Source organism: Ambystoma mexicanum, chromosome 6p (assembly GCF_040938575.1).
Source record: "Ambystoma mexicanum isolate Mex_15411 chromosome 6p, UKY_AmexF1_1, whole genome shotgun sequence".
Taxonomy (NCBI): Eukaryota; Metazoa; Chordata; class Amphibia; order Caudata; family Ambystomatidae; genus Ambystoma; species Ambystoma mexicanum.
In genome coordinates this window covers 1,502,142,409-1,502,168,669 of record NC_090935.1, presented here as the reverse complement: position 1 = coordinate 1,502,168,669, position 26,261 = coordinate 1,502,142,409, and the positions used below count along the sequence as shown (strand labels likewise).

Sequence of the window (26,261 nt, the reverse complement as noted above, 5' to 3'; positions counted from 1 at the left end):
CTACGCAGACGACGTAGCCCTGTTTCTACAGAACGCAACTGAGAATTTGAACCCGGCAATGAGGGCTGTAATACAGTTCGGGCGCTTCTCTGGCCTGAAGATCAACAACAGCATATCAGTAATTTTTCCACTCACTCCTGCCACCACCGAATTCACTGACGACTTTGGCTTCCAGTAGCAACACTCGCATGTCAGGTACCTTGGCATTTACATGTCCAGACTGAAAGAAGAGATTATACGGGACAACTACGAAGCCACTGTAGACACCATCCAATCCAAAATCGACAGGTGGAAATCCCTACCATTCACTCTCTGGGGCAGAGTATCAATAGTGAAAATGATTATATTACCCAAACTACTATATTTGTTCTCAAATATCCCTCTGCTTCTCACACAAAGATTCCTTCAGCGCATCAAAAGCATGGTCCTAGACCTCGTCTGGGCGGGCAAGGTAGCGAGAGTTGCCTACACTACACTAACTCAGCCCACACGACAAGGAGGAATGGCACTCCCAGACCTGGAACGCTACTATTGGGCAGCGCAGGCCCAATATCTCAGCCAATAGTACAAGACAGAGTTCATAAAACCTCATGTCCAGATAAAGAGGGCACTGGCGACACCACATCTCCTCCGCTCCATAATCTTCGGCCAATTCCCGGTCACCCAATCATCAATGAACCCTGTCACCACCACATACTCAATCTGGAAAAAGATTGCCAAGGAAAGTAACGTCACGTCCAGATTCTCGCCACTTCTCCCGATAAAACACATCCTGGGAATACCCATTACAGCCAAAAAAGTATTCCTACTTTGGTCAGAAAAGCTACAGCTACACTCCACGAACGACCTCTTCCCAGAAGGCACATTCCTGACCCTGCAACAAGCCCGAGAAAGAGGAAGCAATAATGCCCTTGATACCTTCATCTACTTCAGATTACGACACTCGCTGCAGGCGGTAATTCCGTCCTTCCCGCAACAGCCACCAGTCTGGGATCTACTTCATAATACAATCCAAGCTCAGGGAGACGCGCGCCTAGTAACAAACATCTACAAGGCTCTCCTGAGTGAACCGAATCCCGCCCCGCCCGAAGGTAAAAAAGGGGTGGGAAAAAGCTCTAGGAAGCACAAACCCGGACGAATGGGCCTACATGCTAAACCTTACTCAAAAAGTAGCGATCAACTCGAGGTTTAAGCTGATTCACTTTAACTTCCTCCATCAGACATACCACACGCCAGCGAAGCTGTAAGCCCAAAGAGACTCCATATCGGCAGAGTACGCGAGATGCAGGGCACCTGCAGCGGACTTTCATCTGGAGTGGTCCTGTCCCTCAGTGGCCACCTTCTGGAAAACAGTATTTGAAAAAACCTCTGCAATAATAGAAACAGATCTCGTTCTCGAGCCAAAAATAGCATTGCTGGGCCTGACCCAAACACTACCGAAAGTAGTAAGAAAACTAACAGACCTACTACTGATCCTAGCACGAAGAAGAATCGCATGCAATTGGGGCACGGTTCCCTCTCCAAGTTCACAGTTCTGGCTCAAAGACATAGCATGCTGCCAAGATGTAGAAACTGATTTTATCAAGACTTTGCCACTACACGCACGCCCTCCAGATATATGGGGTCCATACATAGCATACTTGCTTTCAACAACAGGCGATTTAAACTCACAACAGCCATCTCCATCAAGGAACTCAAACGACAGTCCGATACACAGCGCTGAAACCTCGAGCGCTGCGTGGCAGAGATAACGACTTTGGCGTAAAGACACTATATAGTACAAAAGGCGAGGAGGAGGGAGGGGCAGGGGTATCATATCATGGCCAGCGCATGGCTGTATGGCTTGTTTGTTTTGTTTGAAAATGCCAATAAAGAAAGTTTAAAAAAATAAAATAAAACCACAGAATCGTCCAAGTACTTGGTCGATGGCGCTATCAAAGGAATCTGCTCTCTCTTCTCGGGGGTTCAGGCCAGCAGCCCAGGCCGTAGATCTTAATCAGAGAAGAGGGCAAGGGGTCAAAGGCAACCTCTCTCAATCCAGGCAGATATGTCGACAGTCCGATCAGGTCGGTGGCATGCACAGTCCCCTGGTATCGCAGGAATGTTTACAGGGTTCCTGCAGGGAGACCTGACCGGCCTCCTGTTGCCTGTTAGCTCCCAGATTACAGATGTCACACATTCGCTGTCCTGATTACGGGCTCAAGGTACGCTGTCTGTCCAGTGTCTGGGTCGCATATAAGCCTGATGCTCAAAGCGAGGAAGGGTACGAGAGGGAGAGAGGGCCAGTCACGAACCCAGATTCCCTCTATCCTAATTGGGTGCTCGCTTCGATGATTCCAATGTCCGCTTCGGTGCGAGGCAAACAAGCTGGTGCCATCCCCCACCACCGAGAGAGCTGAATTCCGAATCACCTCCATAGCAGGTGACTGCCAAAGGGAAAACTCTTATCTCTGTGCCCCTGCCTTCCCGCAGCCCGTTACATTGGGAATTTCAAAATGTTATCTTCTCGGAAGGATGTTCTGGGCAGGATATTCCAAGGCTATAGCGTAGGCTCAGGAGCGCACGTCGGCATAGCTCATGTGCGCAACCCAGAGTGGATCTCTTAACCAAGTCTACAAGTCTAGACAGTGGTTTACCACACTATGTAAAAAAGATGCTTTTCTGTAGGGTGTCTGCAGACAGGGGTGGAGGAGAGCATCAAAAGGTAAAGCCATGTCACCGCCAGCTCCAGTGCATTTTCCTTTTTGCGATAACCTTAAGAGTAGTAACTTGAACTTTTAATGAAGGGAAATGAGATTGAAATCTATTGTTGATTTATAAGGCGCCACTGTTAATACTATCACGAGTAGTAATGGGTTGCATAATGTTTTTAGTTTAAGAAGCACTTACTTATTTTCAGAAGAAAGCAAGCAAAGATGACGAAACATTAAAGTAATTAAACAAATATATCAATTAGACACTGCTTCATATAGAGCAAGAGTGTGCATGTAGCTATTAACAAAATTAATGATTTGTCCTACTCTTGAATTAGAACATAGAAAGGCAAAACTTTCAGTTTTGATTAACAATAGGACAACTACTTCCTGTGTTAACCTGCCTTACTGACAATATTACAAAGGCCTTTAATCTTCATTTGGACTGACAATGATTGAATGGTCCTTCTAGGCAATGGGCAGCTGGTGACAGAAACCTTATTTTGGACATGGAGGCTACTTGTTTTAGCAGAACCCTTTTTTGTGGTGTTCAATGCGGTCAAGTATTTTATGAACTGCAGCTCGTGTCCCAGGTATGCAGCCACTGGCAGCTTTAGTTTGTTGCATCAGTAAAAAGCAATTGCCCCAACTCTCGTGCTCAGTTTAACTGTGTTTAATCTGACTTCAACATGACATGGTGATCACTTCCATGGCTTATTGCACTCTTCACTATCGGTAGCCTATCATCACCAAGCATGTCCACTGTATTGTTGCTAAGGTGACAAATATGATATTTTGAAGTGGATGGGCTCAGTAGAGAAAATACATCACTTGAAACTGTTTAAATTACCCAAATTGCAGAGTTAATTTGAAAATTAGCCACCCCCAACCTATTCTGATTTACAATCATTGTACTTAAAACCTCATTATATGGTCAAAGTCCTAGGAGAGAGCGAGAGTGAGAGATTGATATCATTTAGTTGTAAGTGATGCAATTTTAGGGAGATTAAATGTTTAGGGTTAAAAGCTGCAAACATTAAGGTCAAACATAAACCTGCGACTGTAATCTCTGCATGCTGGCAAAAATGAAAAGTTGTGGGAGGACAGAATTAATTCTCCCAAAAAACTACAAACACTGATTACTTTTAACAGGTTAAACACAGGTGTAGTAAAGTTGGGAGAGCCTTCAACAAAGACCAATAAAAAATAAGTATATGAGAAAAAGAATTATCACAATAGAGCACACACTGATGCACTCATTAGGAAAGTGCAAAAAAGCTGCATGATTATTTTTTATTTAAGATGAAGGTTTCGTATTTAAAACTGCAACACCCATTTAGCTTACCCAGATATCTGCTTTGGTGGTGATTAGCTTTCCTTCATAAAGATTGATCATTTCAGGTGCTCTGTATGATAGAGTTGTATACCTAGCACAAAAGTAAAAACAATTGTTTAACCACACAAAGTATTCAAACGGAAACAGATTTGTCACAGTAGGGTATTGCAAATTTACCATTTCAACATCTAAAATTATTGAAATTTTCAAACAGCGGGCTTCACTTTTGTGATAGTCATGCTTTCTAGCTTCGACACATCGTGAAAACACCCACAAGCATCCTGCCACCATAAACACTTTGTGCTAATGCAAATTGCAAGCACCGCTATAGCACCCTCCTGACGACATTCACATCATCTACAAAATCGAAGATACAGAAGCAGATCAATCAACACTAGGAGAATGTCTAAAAGAAATCAATGACTGGATGAACACCAACAACCTAAAAATCAACACAGGAAAGACAGAAATCATGATTATATCCAAAAAACCAAGAGAACACCTACATACCCTGGCCCATAGAATTGGGAACCACGTCCACACCACCAAAGGTAGTCAAAAACCTGGGAGTCCTGATGGACAACGCACTAACCTTAGATCCACAAGTAAACGCGATAATTAACAAATGCTTCTTCATCCTTCACTCAACAAAAAGAATCCTACCTTTCCTGTCATTCACCCACAAAACACTGACAACCGTAGCCCTCATCATGTCAAGAATCTACTACACAAATAGCCTCTACCTCGGGACGCCGGAACACCACCTGAAGAAATTACAACACATCCAAAATGCAGCAGCTAGACTCCTCCTCAAACTATCTAGAAGAGATCACATCACTTCAGCGCTAAAAATGTTACATTGGCTTCCAATCAAACAACGCATCGCGTTCAAAACAATATGCATAACACAGGCCAATCAACAGGCAAGGAGCAGAATTCCTACAAAAGAAATTAATCTACAAGCCAACGAGACTCCACAGATCAAGCAATGAAATCCGCCTGGAACCAAAACCATACACCAAGAAAGAACTAGGGAGCTCCTCATTCTCCCACCTGGCGGTAAAAACCTGAAACAACCTCCCGAAAGGAATAAGACCAGCTAAAATTCAGAAAACTACTAAAAACCTGGCTCTTCAACACCTCGGAAACAGGCGGAAACAACTGAAACAAACAGAAAATAAAAAAACAGGCTGACCGAATCGACGACGGCACAGACAACACCGAGAACCGACTAAGGGAAACTCTGACAAAAACAAGAGAGAATGCTAGGTGGAACCGACTACGAACGACAACACTATCAGGACACAACAATAGCAAACAAGCCTAACACAAAAGGCACAACTACGAACCTTACCCACTCAGACAGGGCGTTGGGTACAGGCCTAGGTTGCAAGTAGATTGATCCAAGAGGACTAGTTAGCACCAACCACAAACTGGGCTGTAGGGCCGACCAAAACAAAGAGAGAAACGCAAAGACTAGCTAACTTAACATAAAGACAGAGGTGTGATACAGCCTTATCACGTGGAAATAGATCACTGAAAGGAAGACAACTTTGTCTAAATCCCGAAAGACAATAGGAGTGTGCATTTCTCAGGACAACAATGCTACTAACTAAACCTACAAAAACACCTTGCACACTCTAACTAAACACAACCACACCTCTTAAACCACAGCAACCCGCATGCACTTCACCACACTGCAACAACAAACACACCACACCACACAGACCCTCACACAACAGCACACGACGGATTCTGACACAACAGCACACAACGGATCCTGACCATATGCTGCACCAAAAAGCTCAGCAAACAGTGTTAACCGAACTGAAACTGCCAACAGTACATCACAGCTCCATTGCGCCTTTCCAAACTTTGCCCTACTAAAACGCCCTACCCTACCACCCTTTTTCTTTCAGATCCGTCAGGGGACCACTCCAGTGGTGATAGTGCACGGAACAAATGTCATTTAACATTAAGATATCAAAAAGGAAAAGCATGAATAAAAGTTGCTAAGAGTAAGGCAAAAGCATTCTGAATGATCCATTTCCTGCTGACAGCTAGGCACACCTACAGCTAAAATCATATTCAGTATTCAAAAAAGGTATGTTAAGAGTTAAGGAAAACTATCATTTGAATTACTTTTAAAATGCTTAATAGGGGATTTCACTTTTGGATTTCAAGGTAAAAATAGCAATACCCAAGACAGTTTTGCATCATCTTTTAGTACTAGGTCTAGCAGGATCTCAGGAGACTACAAAAGAGAATAAAAAGCTAGAACTTCATTTTGTTTTAATTACATTTAAATACACAGGCAGACTGCATTGTAAAATATGTCTCAGTGTATTTAAGATCACTAACTAGCCAGCCAGCCCCCACAATGCCATGCACCAGTTGCTCAATTTTGGTCACGTAGACCTCGAAGGAAGAAATAAACCTGCTCTCTGGCAAGAAGGGTGAATACAGGCAAGTCGCTGTTCTTTTATCATTGAATTGTGATTATTTAAATTTGCTAAAATAAAATTACAAGCAATAACCCAGGGCAGTGAGGGAGTCAAATAAGGCAGATAACCACACCCAAAACAAATTATTCCTAAATGTTTTAACATCTATTCTGGTATCAGAATACAACAGTGTTTGAAAAAGGTATATGGTCACCTACAATAAGTTCTAAGACAAGACATGCTCACACAGACCTTCAGTAGCAGCTGTCTCTTGTTCAATGAACTCTCATCCTACATGGGAAATAATTTGCTTATTCATGTCAGAATTCTTGCAATGGATTGTTTCAACACTGGAATTAAACAGGAATAAACATCTGCATGAGGTCAACATGCATTGCTTTTTCAATATAGTACATCAAGAGTATGAAAGCTCAATACTCAGGTTTGGTAGGCTCAGAAAGAGGCAGACCAACATTTTCCATTTTAAAGGATGTTTATTGAAAACAATAGAAAAATGCCTACATTTTCGTATTCTAAAGGCTTCCCTACCTATCCCAAAAAAGCTACAGTGCTTGTCTTGTCTAAAGCCCAAAAGCTAATCCTTACCGACCTTACCACTTATACTAAATAACTAAAGACCAGGAGAATGACTGCATTCTTCTGGGGTTGCTGTGCCAGCAAGTATTTCTCATGTATACAATCTCAAAGTAGCTTCTTGCTATTTCCTGTACCAGTTCATTCAGTTATTTCAAGGGATTTCTCAACGTCCCTTTCTTTAGTTCTGTTTGAGCTCCCAAGTTCCTCTCTCGAGGCGCTCGGGCCTCTTAATATTTATTTACTCTGCTCTTCTAAACTCTTGTTGGAAACAGTTCTTTTCCGGACAACAATTCCTCCAATTTTGTGGCTCCTTGATTCCCTTGTGGTATTCTTGACTTCACACTGGGATCTGTCTAATGTACCCAGTGACCAGTGTCACTCCTTTAATAAGCTTTCCATTCACTGGTACAAATAGGTTTACTTCCTGATCAGTTCTCACTCTTATTATTTATACAATCACTGGGACGAGTATACTGCTTCCCTGTGTGATTTTCACTCTACTTAGTAAATACGCACTCACTGGGCGAATAGGCGGAGTCATATTGTGATTCTCACTCTTCATGTATTTACACTTCCTGGTGAGCTTACTTGAATCATTATATTCCCTTCCGTTATCATTAAGAGGGATATTATTCTGCCTCGTGTTACATGTGTCTTGTCCCCCAGTTCATGTAGTGTAATATAGCTGTGTCACCGGGTTGGCACTCATCTTTGGCGTTCCTCCGTGGTTCGTCAGAGTGGCTGCAGTGTTTGTTTCGTCACCTCGCTCCAACACGCTTCAATGTTTCTCCCCCTGTGGTGTCAGCGTGGAAAGGTGTTGTCTTTGCTTTTCCTTCCCAACCACCACAAGGTAAGAACTTTCAGTGCCCAGTTGTGGCTCGGGTTCTTCCCAGCCACTGCTTCTCTCTTCTGATTGTTTTCCAAATGTCCCTCCAGGGACCGTTACTTCTTTGGCAAGCATTGTTGGATCTACTCTTCGCACTGGGCAACTTGGGCACTACTGGGTTCCAGCCGCTCGCCTGCGTAGAAAACAGCCTTCTCTCCCAGTTACCAGCTTCCCTCCAGCTGGTTCGAAACTTCCTGGTCACTCTCTCTCTCTGGTTATCTGGTTTCTCCCCTTTTAATGATGCTGCTTTAGGGCTTTCCCAGTTTCCAATAGCTGTCCTTTCTTTGCGTCAGAATTAGCCTCAGCAGAACTCCTTTGGGTTTCTTCGTTCCAGTGTCAGGCAATGCTATACTCTTTCTTACGCCTAGGTTTTTACTCGTCTCACTATCGGGCAGATACCCATCTTCTGTAGAGGTGTTGCAATAACAGATAAAGGAGGATTCTGGTTTTCTGGTAACTGATATAGCCTTGCCTTAGAGTGTTTAAGTGTGATGGAAAGAGAGTTCTGCATCGGAACTGAAGTTCTTGTCCTCAGGAGGGGGAATCGCTGCCTGCAAGGTCCCGCCTACTGCCACCCCAATGGGGAATGTTGCCTAACGGGCTCACCTCCCTAGCCTCACAAGGAAAGGCTCCCTTATGGGGAAAAATGACTGAATAACTCGATTAGTCATACAGGACCGATGCATTGGCAAAGAAAAAGTCAAATGCTGACTGATTACAAAGTGAGACCTGCCATAGAAAAGGAAATGTGCTTTTAAATCAAATTCATTGATACAAAAAGACCTGAATTATATATGACATTTATAAAGCGCCTATACACAAGTGTTTCAAGGCGCAACGAGGCAAGGGAGGGGAAACAAAGGCAACAATGTTACTAGGCCTAGTGACATTGAGATTGCACAAGTGCAGGGGAGAGGGGAGGGGAAAAAGTGCCAGAGGAAGGGGAGGAAGGGCAAGTGCAGGACACGGGATCAAAAACAAGTAGTGCGGCCAGCAGGTGGCAGTGCAAGGGTTATGTACAGACAACAAGTGTCTGATAAGTGCAGGTAAAGGGACTTTAGGGTTGCAGTTACACACCCAAGTGCAAGAGTTGCCAGGAGGCTGTGCAGGTGTGCAACTGGGTGGACAGGGACCTGGGCCCAAAGTTCAGAGAGTAGCCAGGTGACCAGTGCAGTATCAGACAGGAGATCAGCAGGAAAGAGAGAAGGCAGAAGCAAAGAGGAACGTCTTGAGATGCTTCATGAACCAGTGATGGTTCTGCTCAAGATTCAGGGAGGCTGTTCCAGAGGGAGGCGCCAGCCAAAGAGAGAGATCTGCCACCGACTCGCTGCTTGGAGAAGCGCCTGACCCTCAAGGAGTTGGAGGAGCGAAGAGCTCGACTAGGAAGATATTTCTGAAGCGAGGGTTGGGGGTATTGTGGTCCTAGGCCCCAGAAGGCCTTGCGGACAATGCAAATGGTCTTAAAACTTGATCCTTGCAGCCACTAGGAGCCAATTGAGAGATTTCACATCTGGAGAGATACCATCCCTGGGCTTGAGACCAAGGACAAGTCTTGCAGTCCTGTTCTGGATGAGTTGTAGAGGACGGAGAGTAGAGGCAGGCAGGTTTAAAAAGAGGCTGTTGCAGTAGTCAAGCCTAGAGAGAACCAGAGCTCTGGAGACAGAGCTTCTGGGGGAAGGAGAGGAAAGGAAGAATACCTTCGAGGATGTGCAGTTGGTAGTTTGACTTCTTAGAGACATCAGAGATCTGGGAAGAGAAGGAGAGTGTGGAGACGAAGATGACCCTGAGGTTCTTAGCCTCACAGGTGGGAGCATGAAGAGCGCAAAGGGAGGCCAGCCAGTGGGTGGCAGGAAAAGAAGGTGCAGGTGTGCCGATGAGGAGGATCTCCGTCTTACTGGTATTCAGGCAGAGATCATTGGCAGCACACCACTCCCGGATTGCAGACAAACAATCCAGGATGTGAGAAAGAAAAGAGGCGGCAAAGGTGAGCCTGAAAGCGAGCTGAGCGTCGTCCGCATAGCACTGAAAGTTGGAGTAGAGAGCAGCAATGCGGTGGGCAAGAGGTGCCAGGTATTGGTTGAACAACCAAGGAGAAAGGTTAGACCCCTGGGGAACACCACTGGTAGACAGAGGCAGGCAGAGGAGAGGAAGGACCCAAGTTGGACCTGGGAGGGTCCGTCCGAGAGGAAAGAAGTCAGCCAGGCCAGAGTCTGATCAGTGATACCCAGGTTATCACAGAGCCGGTTGAGCAGGATGGCATGGTCGACTGTGTCAACGGCAAAAGAGAGATCAAGTAAGATGAGGACAGAGGGGAGATTAACATCAAGGTTATAGAGCAGGTCTTCACGGATGTTCAGGAGAGCAGTTTCCGTGTTTCTGAATACACATGAATACCGCTCATCCTCCAAGCCAATGTAAAGAAAGTGAGATTTTGCATTTTCTGTTGTAAACACACCTGATGTCAAAAGAGCCTGCAAAACCCATATTTGTTTCAGACCATAGAAATGCTGCTCCCAGGGGCCTACTGAAGTTGTCTAGTATGAGGTTTTTAACTCAAGGTAGAAAAGTCACTGGTAAAAACAGATTGTGCTTGAGCAACCAGTAAAATAGCGCACAGTTTCTCGAACTAAAACTTTACACTTGCTTTGTCTAGATGATAAGGGACTTCTGTAAATGACGGTAAGCAAGGCTTTTGAGGCCATATCAATTGATGGGAATTCCAACATCTTTGCAAGGTATAGGCAAGGTCTTCGGGACCAGGATCTTGGCACAACTGTGCTCTTAAGGGCATGACCATTATTAGAATTCCAAACTCGCCCCTTTGAAGAAAACTCCTTCTATAAAATGTGTCTTGCTGGTGCACCATTTCTCGGATTTCACTGCCCACGCGCCCTCGGGGGTATCAGAGCTAGGTCCTTCTAATCCCCAGACACATGCTTCCACCAATCATCAAAGCAGGACTAGACCCATTTCATTAGCTGTCTGGAAGAGAGGGAATTAGGCCGTTGGCCATGGTCCCCAACAATCATTAGCTTGTCCTTTGTCATTACTCAGTAGCTTCCATCTGGAGGTAACAAAAGCTGCCTTTTATTGTGCCACTATCTTTTTATACAGCTGTCTCTGGGATCGTTACAGCACCCTGTCAACACTAGATCTCACTGATAAGGAAGCCATTATCTGACGTTTGACTTGGCGACTATCTTTGTCATACCAACTATCTTTGTGTAATGTGTTGGTCTGGACTATCTTAGCCTTACTAGTTACATGTGGGAGGTGGTTATCAATAAGGCCAAACTCTGTTAAGATCTTTTTCCCGTTGCTGCTTCTTTACACATTTCTGTAACATTATTCAAGATGGCATTATATAATGGGTGTTTTCAAGGTCTTTATTTTATTTATTTAGACATTTGTGAAGTGCACCAAACCCAGAGCATTTAGATGCTGGTTACAGTAAACATAATTTGGTGATAATAATACAGACAGTGTAGTTACAATGTTAAGTAGAGGAGAAATAGTAGAGCGGTCAACAGGTCAATCAGTGTAGACGAAAGACTGATGTAGGTCACAAGGGGTTTGAGCAGAGTTAAAGGATTTGTAAGACACATTTTTAGGATTTTCGGGAACGTCCAGAATGAGGATTCAGACCTTAGCTGTAGGAGAAGTGCATTCCAATGTTTGGCGGCCACGGTAGGGAAGCGGAGGCCCCCTGCCTTTTGTAGTCTGAACCAAGAGTAGGTGGACCGGGTGGTTCTGGTAGATTGTGGTTTGGTAAATTTCCATGCTTGGTATTTAGGTGCAGTGATTGAGAGGCACGCATAAGTTATGGTGCGTGTTTTTAATAGAATAAGTTCTCGAACAGGCAGCTAGTGTACATTTCTCCTGGCTGAGATGTGGTCTCTTTTTGGGATGTTTGAGCTGCTCTTAGTGCATTATTCTGTATGACAACGTTTTTTGATGTTACAGGAAGTGGTGTCAGCGAAGAGGGCATTACAGTAGTCTAGTCTGTAGACTATAGGAGCTCCAGCAAAAGTGATGCAGCTGTCTGCAGAGAGGAAAGGTCTGCAGGCATTGATATGTTTTGTGGTGTATGCTGCAGAGGAGGAGATGGTGTTTACTTGCCTTGTTAGTGAAAGGGAGGAGTCGAGGTACATCCCCAAGGTTTTCACTTCTTTGGAAACTGGAATGGTGATTCCTTCAATGATGAAGGACTTGTATGCTCCATCCAGTTTATTTAGTAGTGGCTGTGAGCCAATCAGGAGCAGTTCTGTCTTGTCCTCATTGAGGCATGCATTTATGGCCATTCAAGTCTGACTAGATTGGTAGATAGAATTCAGTGTATTTGTCATAAGTGCCTGAGATAGGAGAATCTGAGTGTCAAGGAGGTCGAAGAGCGGTTTGTGATACGCTTGAGCCTTGAGGGACGCCACAGGTGACTGGGGGGGTGGGGCAGATGTTGAGAACACTCTTAGTTCTGTTAGAGAGAAAGAATGAGATCCAAGCAGTAGCTTTAGGCAAGAAGTGGCCCGCCGTTGCAAGGTGTTGGCAGAGAATTTTATGATCTACCAAATTAAAGGCTGCTGAAAGGGCTAACAGTAGCAGAAGAGCTAGTTTGCCGTTGTCTTAAAGTCATCAATTTGGATCTTTAGGTCTAGAAGTGCTGATTCAGTGCCGTGAACCAGCCCGAATCCAGATTGGCACAGTCCGAGGGGCTTGTTGGGTTACAAGTGTATTTGTATCTGGATGTAGGCAGCTCGGTCTAGCATTGTAAGTAGAAATGTGGCCGTGGTAATAGGACGATAGTTGGTAGGGTGTGTGCGATCTAATGCGGGTTCCTTAAGGAGGGGTAGGAACCATGCCTCTTTCATATTGGGTGGCATTATGATGGTAGACGAGGTGTTGAGTGAGGAGATGAAAGGCGCAAGTTCAGATGCACAGTCTTTAATGACTGAAGCGGGACAGGTGTCCCCTTGCCATCGGGAGGGTTTCAGGCCTCTGATAATTTTGGTTACCTCTACTACCTGTAACGCTCACCTGATTCCCGCAGAGGTGCCGGTCTTGACTGGGTGAATGCCGTATCTTCAAAGGTGATGTGTAACACATGGTTGGCTCTTTGGGCTGGACCTCTATGCACTGTATGTCTGACTCGAAGAGTAAGATGTCTGCAGATAGAAAATATGGGATTAATGAACTGGGGTTATTGGGTGCCTCTCTCCTCTTCCCTTTCTCTTCTCCTGTAGAACCCCAAAAGTTAACGCCCTCACCTTAGGTAAGTGAACGCCGAGCTCTCCATCTGCCTCGGGGCAGGGTGCCGTAACCAGTTTCTTCACTGGATAAGGGTGCAGGCCTCTTGACGTCAGAGGACTGCTGTCCGTCGTTAACTGCACGAACGGTAAGTTCTGGGCACTTCAAATGTCTTAACAGTCTTTTGTAATGATATCTCTTGTTTTGCAGGGTTCCAGCGATGGCGGATGGCGGGCTGATGAGAGTTGAGGATCGAACCCGCGTGAGGAATAGAAGCGCCTGGAAGCACGTAAGTAAGCGCTTGTAGCCTGCTTCACGATGCGCACTAACTGTCCCTTTTATCTTGCAGGTACAAGTTCGGAGCTTTAGAGAAGCTGAAGGGTGCTGGAATACCCACTGGATTCGGCGTGGGAAGGAGTAATGGCACGTGAGTAATAAAGTTGCCCAATGTCTTTAAACGCACCTTCTTTTGTCTTTCAGATGCCGGGATGCAGTGCGAAGACCTCCGGAGCATGCGAAGAGTAGGTAAGCCTTTGTCTTTCAGATGCCGGAATGCAGCGCGAGGCGTTGGTGACAGCCGATGGACCAGGTAAGAGATGCGCTGCCACTGAAGACCGTAGTGCTAACCTGTTCTTTCTTTGTCTTTACAGGTGCTGCTGAAGACTGGATTCCAGGATGGTAAGCCTTTGTTCCCTTAGGCCCAGGATCAGAAGCAGAAGACACGATAAGCGTTCTGCTGCAGAGAATGCAGAATAACACAAAGCAAGATTCATCCATCGGGTGTGGTTTAAATAGCCTCCTGTAGTGCTTAGGTGTCTCCTTCCACAGCCACGCCTAGGTAAGAAAAGAGTTCCTGCTTTCCAGAAGAGTTCCAGTGTTCTGAACCTAGGGAGTGGCTCCTGCCCCACCCAACAGGAAAAGTAGTCCCAAACAGAAGAGGATCAGGGGTTCAACTGGCAGGTAAGTAAGCAGCATGGTCTGCTGCAGGTAAGTCCACCCAAGCATTATGAGCCCGGCGCTTCCAGCGCTGGGACTGGGCATCTTTATGAGCCTGGTGCCACTGGCGCCAGGACAAGGTCCAAAAGGTCCCAAATGGGACTGGCTGGCACTCGGAACCGGGGTTATGGGTCTGCTTCCAAGGGAGTCGGGCAAGTCCTGATCTTTTGGAAGCAGAGATCATGACACTACCGTGACAAAGTTAAATTCAACCTGTTGAGTTAGGAGGGCGGGAGGTAGAGTTTTGGAGACTGATGCAATCCAAGGAACTTACTTAGTTTTTCTTTTCTCAGATTTTGTCTTGGAGTGTTGAGATTTTGTTTAACAGGGCATTTTGGATATTGACGCACCAGGTTCTATCCTTGGTGAAGTTATCAGTAGGGGGAGCTGGAGATTCCACTTCTCGCAGGATGCCAAAGAGTGCTCAGGTGTCTGAATTGGCTTTAGCAATTCGGTCGTTGTAAGCCAAGATTTTAGCTTGGAGGATGGATTCTTTGTGGGTTTTGGATAAAGTAGTAATGAGGTCTTTGTTCAATGTGGAGGGGGCCTTTTTCCAGGAAGTGTCGGCAGCTCATTTAGAGGACCTGAGAGATTTGAGGCTAGGGTTAAACCAAGTGTTAAGGTGGGCTATTGGCTTAGATTTACGTTTGCTCAGAGGTGCAACCTCCTCAATGGCAAGCAGCAGGGATTGGTTATGGACTTCCAACATCTTAGTGGTGTCTTATCATGGCTTGAACGGACGTCAGCAGCTTCAGCAATGGAAGGATGCGGGCTGCATAGATATTTCGGACATTTGTATTGAGGGTGGCCAGTGAAGGTAGTATCAGGGTAGTAGGTTGTTTGTAGGAGGGGATGATGAAGGATATAACATTATGGTCTGACCAGGGCCAAGGGACCTTAGACGAAATAGAGATGTCACAGTTGGAATGAGCAAGCCAGTCAAGGATGCAGCATTTGTCAGGGTAGGACTTGTAATGCGTTGGGAGAATCCCAGGGCATTAATAGAGTTTGTTAGGGCTGTGGTGTTGTGATCTAGTGGGTCGATGAAGCCTACATTTACATTCCCTAATAGGATGATTCTAGAGTATGGATTAGCTGAGAGATGTCCTCCTCAAAAGAGAGTAAAGGGCCAGGTGGTCTGTATATTAGGTGCAGGGTTATAGTGGCAGTGTGTGAGGGTCAATTTGTTTGACATCAATTCCCCTAGGGCGAAAGGCCTGCTTATTTGTTTCCCTGATGGGTATGGATCTTTTGGCAATGATGGCAACTCCACCTCCTTTGCAATCTGATCGATCTTTCCTGCTGGTAGTGTAGATCCTGTGAGACCCTGGCCGGAATCTGAAGGCAATCAGACATCTTGCCAGAGAACTGGGAGCAGAACGGATCTCATTCTCAGACGGGCCTCTGGCACCAGAAAAATGCAGGATGCCATGAGGCCGGGCAACCTCAAGAATTCGAAGGCCAGAAGACTCTGGGCATAGGTTACCATCTGGAGAATGTCTTGCGCCCTCGCCCTGAGTGGCAGGCACTTCCCCAAGGATGTGTCCAAAACAGCCCTGATGTACTGGAGCCGTTGGGAAGGTGTCATATGGGACTTCTTGAAATTGAGGGAGAAGCCCTGTCTGTGAAGGGAGTGGCAGGTAACGTTGAGACGAGCCATGGCTTGTTCAGGAGAACTTGCCCTGATCAGCCAATCATCCAGGTAAGGGTAGACATGAATCTCCCCTCTCCTGGGATGCGCTGCCACAACCACCATCAGTTTGGTGAATACTGTTGGGGCAGAGATCAATCCGAATGGCAGGACTCGAAACAGATAGTGCGAGTCGCCAACAGTGAACCTCAGGTATTTCCTGTGCTTGAGATGGATCAGCACATGAAAATAAGCATCCTGAAGGTCCAATGACATCAACCAATCCTGAGGTTGGAGGGCCTGAAGGATCTGAGAAAGTCACCATCTTGAATTTGTCCTTCCTGAGGAACTTGTTCAAATCTCTGAAATCACAGATGGGTCTCAGTCCCACGTCCTTTTTGGGAATCAAAAAATAAGGGGAGTACCATCCCTTGTTCCTCTCCGCTACAGGCACTGGTTCTATAGCGCCTTTCTTTAGCAGGGTTAATATTTCCTGCAGAAGGTGCGGATCTGGAATCATCAAAGAGTACTCATGGTGGATTGGTGTGAGGCTTCTGTATAAAAGGGAGGCATTGTACCAAGAGCCCAAGCATCCAAAGTAATGGCTTGCCATTCTTCCAAATGCTGAGACAGCCTGCCCCCACAGGTGAGCTGTGACAGAAGGCCTCAGAGCGGTTTTGAAGTGGCTGTAGCAGAGCCCAATGAGGAGTTGTAGCGAAGATATCTACTCCTCCGTTGCTGTTCACTAGGACGAAAAGGCGTAGGCTGCCACTTGCCGTCTGCTTTAGAGGTCTGCAGCTTCTCAAGGCTCTCGTCAGTCTTGCTGCCAAAACGATGAGACCCGTCAAATGGCATGTTCAGAAGTCTAGCCTGCACATCCGGTGCAAAACCCGACCTCAGCAACCAAGAAAATCTACGTATTACAGTGCTCGTTGCAATGGACCTGCTGACAATGTCTGCAACATCAAACCCAGACTGTAAGGATTCACACATGGCTTCCTTGCCATCCTTAATAGCCAGGAAGCCCTCCCTTTCTTCCCCTTCGGGAATATGCTCAGCCGCCATAGATATGCACTCCCACAGAATGTATGAAAATCTTGCCAAGGCACAAGCAGAGGTGGCCGATTTCAACGCCATACCCCCAGCTGAAAATACCTTGCGCGCCCATCCATCCACGTGCTTATTGTCCCTATGTGGAGGGATGGTAGGGTACGGAGCCTGTTTCGAGGTTGCTGTGGCTGCCTGGACCACCAGACTCTCAGGAGTGGGATGAGATGACAGAAAGACGTGGTCGCTACTGGAGGGGCGGTATTTTCTTGTCAGAGACTTGTTCACCGCCGGATTAGTCTCCAGGTGAAAGGGGCCCCTAGGGGTCCCTCGTGATATGGAAACAAGGCAATAACCATACACGAAAAGATGCGCCAGACACGAGGTTCAAATTCCCAATGCTAGGGTTTATTGCAAGGAAAAATAGTCTCAATTGGCCAATTCTGGTCTCACGCCCCGCAACTGAGTTTCCTAGACCTCGAGGGACGCAAGCAAGAGAATTACGTACATCAGTTACATATATACAAAATGCATATCATACAATCAGCAATGTCATCTTTAACACCCCCCTTTGGTTAGCTTCTTTGAACTCGGGATAACGATGGACATTTCCGACGGGTATGACAATTATGACTATTCTAGTAACAATGTGCAATTTAGAAAGTGCGGAGGCATCTTCTAGTTGTTGAACAGAACACGGTCGTTCTGTTCTTGGAAGCAAGCTGCACACGGGGGGGAAGAGCCACATTCCATGCTCTGCTATCTATGAGGTACTATTCGTGTCCTGGGAGCCGACACGCTCTAAAGGGTTTTGTGAGGGGGGGGCCGTAGGAAGAGCATAATTCAAGCCTTTAGTTGTTTTATTCTCACATATTCTACCATCGTACGAGACTGGCTGGCAGCTGAGAAGTGATTAAATGCCCTGCAGCCCTCTCTCAAGGCTACAGAGAGGGAGCGTGAGCATTCCTTTCTGGGCTACTCATGGGGAGTTTCAATGAACTCCTCAGTCCCACGACCTTGTCCTTTCATATTCAGACCACATTGTTAACAGTTGAGCAGAATTCGCAAGAATTGCAAGCTGCAAAGCAGTTTAGACAGAAAGCAATGAGCAATGGTTAACAAGCAAAATGGCGATTCTTGCTACGTTTAAAATGGCCGCTTGTTGGTCAAGCATAGCCGTCTATATTTCTATAATTCGGTGCATAAGACGGTTGGTCTACGGCCATCAAGTTACGTCTGTCATTCAAATGAAGGGTATTCACTTTTCCAGATTGACACAGGGTTTCCCAATTTCTGGCCACCCTGTTCTGCAGAGCCACATGAAAAGGCAAGATTGGATCCACAGGGGGACCTTGATCCAAAATGTCAGTGAGATCATCCTGATCATAACGTGCAGGAGGTCTAGACCAGCCCAAATAATCCAAAACTCTCGACATAAGTCACTGGGGGGCGGCATGCTCCCCTGGGTCTGGTTTGCCGAACTCCAGCTCTGGAGAAGTGTCTATACCAATTCCATTATGCAAGGTATCACAAAGATCCTGCATCCTACTCTCCTCCGAGATGAGGCAGTCTGGCACATTAGGGGTCCCAAACTGGAGACCAAAAGGAGCATCATCCTCATCAGGGTGTTTCACCTCCTCAAAAATGGAGTTCAGGGACTTAAAGTATTTCCTTGGCAAAGGAGTACACCTTTTCTCAGGTATAACAGCCAGAGGCTTCAAAGTCGTCTACTTCGACTTAAACACCCCCTTTCTTGGAGGTTCCACTGTCACCAGGGGCTGCGCCGGCAAAATCGTCACTGACGGCATCAACAACGGCGCCAACGGCATTGAGGGTCTGACCGGGGTGGAGGACCCGACAGGCACTATCGAGTGGCAAAGGCGTCAACGGCTTCAATGGCTTTCAGGGCATCGAGGGTTTAGACGGTTTCGATGGAGACTAAGACCGCGACCTTGCGTCACATCTCGATCGATCCTTAAAAACAGTGTCCGGATGAGGTCTCGAAGGCTCCCAATGAGGATCATGCCGTTTACTCGGGCTCGAAGGCGCGCTAGTATCTGGACAAGACCGGTCGCTGCCGGCTTCAACAGAAGGCGCGGAAGGGGTCTTGCCCTGCTCTTAAAAAATCTTAAGCATTTCCACGCGGAAAGCTTCCCACTCAGCTGGCGCCGATTTCTTGGCCGGGCAACTCACCCTCTCGGGGGTTCTGCCTGAAGAAGACTACGAGGAAAGCGACTGGCGGTGCCTTCTCCTCGAGCGCTTCGACAAGGACGAGTGGCAGGAACCACTCCTGGACCTTGAACGCTTGGCCTTCTTCCTCTGAGGAGAGTCGCCTCTATACTCATCGGTAGAAGGGCTAGCAGGTCGGGACTTATCGGGCGTGGACACCTTGCCTACCTTCAGCTTCCCCTTTCGTGCCCGCAAGGCCTTTCCAGTCCTAGACTGGCACTTGGAGCATGTGTCCGTGTCATGGCCCTCACCGAAGCACCACAGGCAGACTCGATGAGGATCCATGATGTACATCTTGGAGCCGCAGTCCCGGCATTTCTTGAATCCGGACCAAGGTGTCGTCGGAGTGGAAGACGAAGACATATCAATGAACTTCAACAGCAAATAATAATAAGCACGAGGCTTGCCGAGTTTCACCAAGAAAACACGTGTGCGGAAAAAAACAGAACTGAGGCAACGGGCATGCTATTTATAACATCCAATGAAGTCACCCTCGACGGAGGCCTTCGAGGGACATCGAACTGACGCCATTAACGCAGGGCGCCCCCTGCCGAAAAATTTCAAAGCAGCCAAGCTGTGGACACTTCATGTCAAAGATGAGGAATACATTGGAGGACACAATCCATTCGAAACCTAAGTATTTTACTCCTTTCACTATTTAAATTTCCTGCTTATCAATTCTCCACCAAGATTTTTTTTTTTTTTGTTTAGTGGATTCCCACAGATATTCGATTTTTTGGGATTAATTATCAGGTCATTGGTCTTAGCATACGCTTCCAACACTGAGATTAAATGAGTTAGCCCTAATGGGGTGTTGTCCATAAGGGCTATGTCATCAGTGTATGCTAATATATGAATTTTAGATTTTCCAATCAGAGGTGAGGAAAAGGTGTGTGTTTGAAAACTGGAAGACAAGCAAGATATAAATTGAAAAGAAACGCTGCTGGTATATTCCTTGCCTAACGCCAGTGTCAATGGGTATAGTTGAAGACAGGTCACCTGATAAATTCAATCTTACTTCTATGAAAGTCTGGTCATGGAGAGCAATGATTATTTGCAGAAGCCCGCGAGGGCAATTTTCTCCATAACGTAGATCAATCAAAGCTATGTAGGTTGGAAGAGTATGCTTTTTCAGGCTTTGAGCTTGGAGGGTATTAAGAGTGAGCCCATTCAGGATCGTCAAGAGCCTTTCCGAAACCCTATCTGGAATTTGGATAAAATGTGGTAACGGCCCATTTTTCCAGCTACTGGATTATCTATGTGAAAATGAGATGGAGTGGATGTAGTCTATTGCTCTTTAAAGTAGGCTTCCAATGTGATTAAGGACAGGATGGCAGGCGGGCAGTTTGAGAGTTATGGTGATTATTTATTATGGCCCAGAAATGTTTTGTTTATGAGGGCAAAAGTTTTTATATTATGCCCATCTTTGATAGGACTTAATTGTCGATATCCACGAGACCAGCATTTATATGAGTTTTTCAACTTGGATTTCTCAATGTAGATACATGGCTTAAATTGCATGGCTTTTAAATCAAAGTCTTTTTTAAACATGTTTTTTGAGAGAGTTATTTTATCGAAAGGGTATACATGAGACTTTCTTGGCACATCTTTTTTGCATTACGGTGGATTTAACTCGCAGATAAATTGTATGAAACTGCCAGGGGTACTTGCATTTCAAATTCGTTGTCTGGCCCATGATTGACTAAGTGTTGGAGTTTTGTGTTTAACATACAACCCCTGCTCGGAAAACACATGATACAATGTTGTTTCGAGTTAGTCTGTACTCTATGATCATGTGTTTCCAGATTCATATTTCTTTACGAAAAAAGGCATCTGAAGTGAATTATGATCACTATACAACTACTGACCTCTTTGGTCAGCTCCATGACAATGCCCGCATAAGTGTGAACCTCATTCTTTAAAGATTCAAAGACGTTGACCAATGAGTTTAGGACAAACATCAGAGCTGAAAGAGTTGGATCTTGTCCTCTCTCGATATTTGCATTCATAGTTTTCTCAATAGATTTTTCACTGATATAAAGGTTGTCACATCCACTTTTCTGATGAGATCCTGACGCTTCAATAAGTTGAGAACTATTTGGTGAAATTAGCACACAATGAGATCTTAAATCATTTTTCGTGGCTTTGAAATCTCCCTTCTTCCATTAGGTCAAGTGTTTAAATTGGGTTATTTTGTTTATCTTTTGACAAAATGTCACAAGATTGGGATGGATTTGTTTCCGAATCACACTGTGACTTCAAGTGAATCGGACCAGCTGCCCAAGCGTAGTTCTCTAAAGCATTCAAGCTCCGGGATCTACGTCTTTTTTGAGCAAGGTAGTGTATGTGACGTTTCATGGTGGAAGTTGAAACAGTATATTCTTAATTAGAAGTTCATGTATTTTTCACCAATTGAGAAGAGGACGCTGGAACACATGAGTGATCTTTAATTGGAAGCAATAGACAAGGCAAGGCACAGTTATTTGTGTATTGATATGAGAATCGTTTGCAGGACTGTGAGCTCTTGGAACAGTGGGAGGAGTAATGTCACAGCTGGATAATATGTATGAATGGTGATCTATTTCAGGAGCTTTTAGGTCGTCCTTGAAAGTTGAACTGAGTAAGTTATACATTTCCTGTTTTTGTTTCATCAGTTAAGCACACTGGGCCTTTCTCGCAGAGAGGTTGCCTCTGTCTCCACTCAGTAAATACAGAGATTATAGCCAAGTCAAATAAAGGAAATCACACAAGTACTTAAGTCTCCAAATGACACAGAGATAGGTGCACGTTTAGATTTAAAACTCAGAGGGCAATGTAAAATAAAGCTCTGCCACTCCCGCGCCAATTATGAAGCTCTGTTATCAAGCACAAGTGGAATCAATCACCACATACACAGGCGGAAGCGCCAACAGTCACCCGTGATAGCGAAAGTATACAAATTTAAAAAGGGGGGGCACCAAACGCTGTGAGGTCAAGGGGACTCAAAGGCTGAATGTGCCTACAGTCACCCCCAACAAGGCTCCTAAAGTCAAATGCATTTGGCAAAGATCTTGAAAAGTATTTCAAACATTTTCAAACGTGTCCTTGCGCAAGTGCATGAGGGCTCAAAGGCAAAGACTGCCAACAGCACCCCCAATAATAAATAAACTTTGTTTTGCAGGGCAAGGCAGAGATTGGAGGTAAAGTTTGCCTGCTGTAGCTTCAGGAGTTAGGAAAACAGATATGGGCGCCTCGCTGGCTTCTGTCACAGAGCGTTTATGTAATGGCTGGATAAATGGAACTGTGTGGAAAACATCCTCTAGATAACAACAAGCTCTCAACCATACACAATCACATCGAAATGTGGATGCAATCAAACTGGATGTGCCTTAATGGCTCAAACACCAAGCTCATGACATTTGGTTCCACCAAAGTTTTAAACAAACTAGACCCTATTTACTCCTCATTTTCTATCAAAGAATCAACAATCAAAGTTGCAAATAAAGTAAAGACACCCAGCGTCTACTTACAATCCTCAACAGGGGCAGAAGCCCAAGTAGCCTACCTTAAACGAAATGCCAATATCGAAACTGTATCGGACATATACTGAATCAACAAATAGTGCGACGATAGCCCGAGCCACTATACTTTCGAGACTGGATTATGGGAATGCAGTGTTGCTGGGAGCTAGCAGCAATTGCATCAAACAATGTCAAACAATCCAGAATAATGCAGTCAGAACCATCACAGGTAAAGCCAAAAGAGAGCACATTACTGGTGATAGAAGAAAACTTCATTGGCTAAAAATTGAAGACTGCATCATTTTTAAATCCCTGACGCTTATCAATCGCCATCTATACGGTGTTTACCCCATATACCTCAAAAATAATGTATACAGTACAACCCCAGTCGTAGTCTCAGATCAAAAAATCAGAGCCTATTGAAGGTTGACCCTCCTACAAAAGCTATGGGTCTAGGCAGAGCATTCCCAACAAAGCTATCAAAAACTGGAATGAACTACCCAGTCACCTTAGACTTGAACCTAATTTTTTGAAATTTGGGAACAATTAAAAACCACTCTGTTTAAATAAAACCCACTGAACTCCTGACTCTTTTCCCCTGACCTTTCTGCCTCTCCAATTGTTGTCCCGTTTCAGTTGCTCCATGTTTACATGTGTGTGCCCTGATGGCTGTGGGCTTTGGCGCAATATAAATATATAAATAAACACAGTCAGCTCCACTGCTGAACACAGCAGAACACTTCCTCCAACACTTCGCTGAACGCTTCGCTTGGAGGGAATGTTTTTATAATACAGCCTCTTAAAGGTGCAGAACGGATTCCATATAGCCAGTGTTCTTTAAGCAGCAAAATAGCAAATTGCAAAGTAACGAGGAACAGCAAAGCAGTAGAACACTTCCTCCAAAGCTTTGCTCCACTTTGTTTGTAGACACTGTGTTGGGGTTTATAATCAAACAATTATTCCTGCAAGAACTGTTTTGAACAACATGGTATTGCCTGATATGCCTGTTGTGCTTCAGAAATTGAACACATTTCAAGTGATTGCATTGCAACTTGATCATCCTTTTCAAGTTATTGTTAGATTGCAAACAAAGATGTCAAACTTGCCTAAATAATCAATAGTGCAAGGTGAGAGAGGTAAAGTTGTGAATTTACCTCTCAACTTGAAAGAAAAGGTCAGCACTCTAGGAGTGAAGTGTGACATTGCAGATTATTTGTTTGCTTTAGTAAATGGTGTTGCCACAAAATATAACAACACTTGGAAACAGCTTATAGATACTGATATATTGGAAAGGTGAAAAACGCATATATGTTTCTATTGGAGCACAATGATTTATACAAAGGCATTGTGGCTGTACTAGACTTATATATGCTTGAAGTTGAGTTAACAAAAGCAGTGACGGTTAGTTCCAACGTTTATCTGTTGCAGAAGGAAATGGTTTGCATGAATATTACACTATTCATCCTCTACACTCATGTGAAGTCATGGGCATCAGTTTAGAATTGTATAAATTAAATCAACGAAAGGTGCACCAATCAATCAGTGTCTGGGAAAAGACGTTGGAAGCTAATTTTTTCCCTATGCTTTTTCCTACTGGTACAGGAGGCAAATTGGATGACCAGAAGTTTCCAATTTCTTCTTCAGAATATCACTGTACACAAATGTATTCTGAAAAAACTATTCCACACCAATGTTGAAAATATTTTTCACTTATTGTATGAAATTACATTTTCAACATTACGTTATGCTGTTCCACATACACTTCAGACCAGAACTACATTTCAAAACCTTTCTGCATGTGAGATGCTGCAACAGGTCAAAGAAAAGAAAAATCAAGTTTTAGGGGGTAAACTTACCAATATTCTTGCTACAATGAGAGGAACCAAGGAATATTGGAATAGGAAACACTCTGAGGTTAGATGAATGATCAGAAACTTGGGTTCTCCAACTTGGTTTGTGACTTTAAGCTGTGCTGAGTATGGTTGGGATGATTTTGCAGATTTTTACATGAAAGGAATCCACAGAAAGAAGAGACAGAAAACATGACACCAGGAGAATTGTGCTCCATGGACCCTGTAAGTATTGCAGATCTTTCATCACAGATTTTTAGCCATGTTACACTTCATATGTAATAAAGAAAACAGTCCACTAGGCACTGTGCAGCATTTCTTTTGGAGGAAAGAGTACCAGGCGCGTGAGGCTCCACATATACATATGCTCTAAAGGATGCTGTTGCGAATTAAAGATGCTCCTCAGTTTGGGAAAAAAAGTGATGACTGTGTGATAGAGTTGATAGAAATATATGTTACTTGTTCCATTCCTGATCAGCATGTGAATGCTGATCTACGGAACAAGATGAAAGATTTCAAAGGCACTCATGTGGAAAGTACTGTCAGAGAAAATACAAAAGTAAAGACAAGTACTACACTCAGTGCATGTTTGACTTTCCAAGGGCTGCGATACCAGATGGCCGAGTGAATAGTTTGATGTTATCTGTTCGACACCATGTTACTGATAAGTAATCAAGAAAGGCAGAATGACAATTCATGAATGATTACAAACCTGTCATTGCTCAGTTTTGGAATGCAAATACTGATGTACAGTATATTGCTGAAGATACAACAGCTGCTGCTCGTTATGTTACAGCATACATAACAAAAGCTGAAAAGAGTAATGCAGCTGAGGTATGGGCAGATTTATCAGCAGATAAAAGTCTTAGAAAGGTTTGGTCTGAGATTTCTCAGAGAGAGTGTGGTAGCTCCGAAGCTACAGATCAGCTAACTAGTTTGCCTCCGTATGGACGTAGCATTAATGTACTTTGGTTAAATCTTGGCCCAGCTAGTACTAGAAATCGGGTACTGAAACCTTTGAGTGAAATTCAGCAGTTAGCTAAAACAGTACCTGACAGTACAGATATTCTGAAAACCAACTTGATTGATACAGGTTATCCAAATCTATCTGTAGAGTTGGAGGATCTTTGTTTATATGAAGTAGCAAAACGCTACTCATATCGAAATATTAAAGCAAACAGTGACAGAGAACTGTTTAAAGTACATGGATGTACTGGTTGTCTAGTGAGACATGAGAAGGCAATTGTCAAACACATTAAACTGTCTTGCTAAACTGCAGAGAAAAAGTAATTATTTCATTTTTGTCTTTTGCAGTTCTTCCCATGGCATGCAGAAAGTAATTTGCTTGTAAATTTTGAAACTTTTGAAGAATAATTTTTTGATAAAAAGAAAGCTTAATTATATAACCAAACTGTGAGCAGTACTTTGAGTTACTGGAGAAAGAACAACGTCAAGAAGAACTTTTGGCTGAATTGAAGGGAATTCAAGAAGGGAAGTCAAGATTCTGCAGCAGGAAGTAAAAATGTGCTTGGTGAGCCAATTATTCAAACTGATGTTGAGCTTGCCATGGAAGAAGTTGAAAGTGCAATGCAACAAATTAAAATCATAGATGCAAATTATGAAATAGTTAGTAATAGAGCAAAAAGAAGTATATTATAAAAAAGAAAAATCAACGATAGGTTCTAACACGGTTTACAGCATGACAAACATGAATGTTCTTGTGTCCAATAAAAACCTGTATTGTTATGTCTTAGTGGACAAGCAGGGACAGGTACATCTTTTTTAATTCATGCAATAAGAGCTCTGATCCAA

The 26,261-nt window shown here is 44.4% G+C and overlaps 1 protein-coding gene across 1 annotated transcript in view; it reads right to left on the bottom strand.

Annotated features, from left to right (window-relative positions):
* BMP2K (BMP2 inducible kinase) overlaps window positions 1-26,261 on the bottom strand; it is a 1,074,721-nt gene that overhangs the window by 693,444 nt on the left and 355,016 nt on the right. The window contains exon 6 of the mRNA XM_069626343.1: window positions 4,039-4,120. Within this exon, the coding sequence (XP_069482444.1) occupies window positions 4,039-4,120 (82 nt within the window). The remainder of the gene's footprint in view (window positions 1-4,038; window positions 4,121-26,261) is intronic.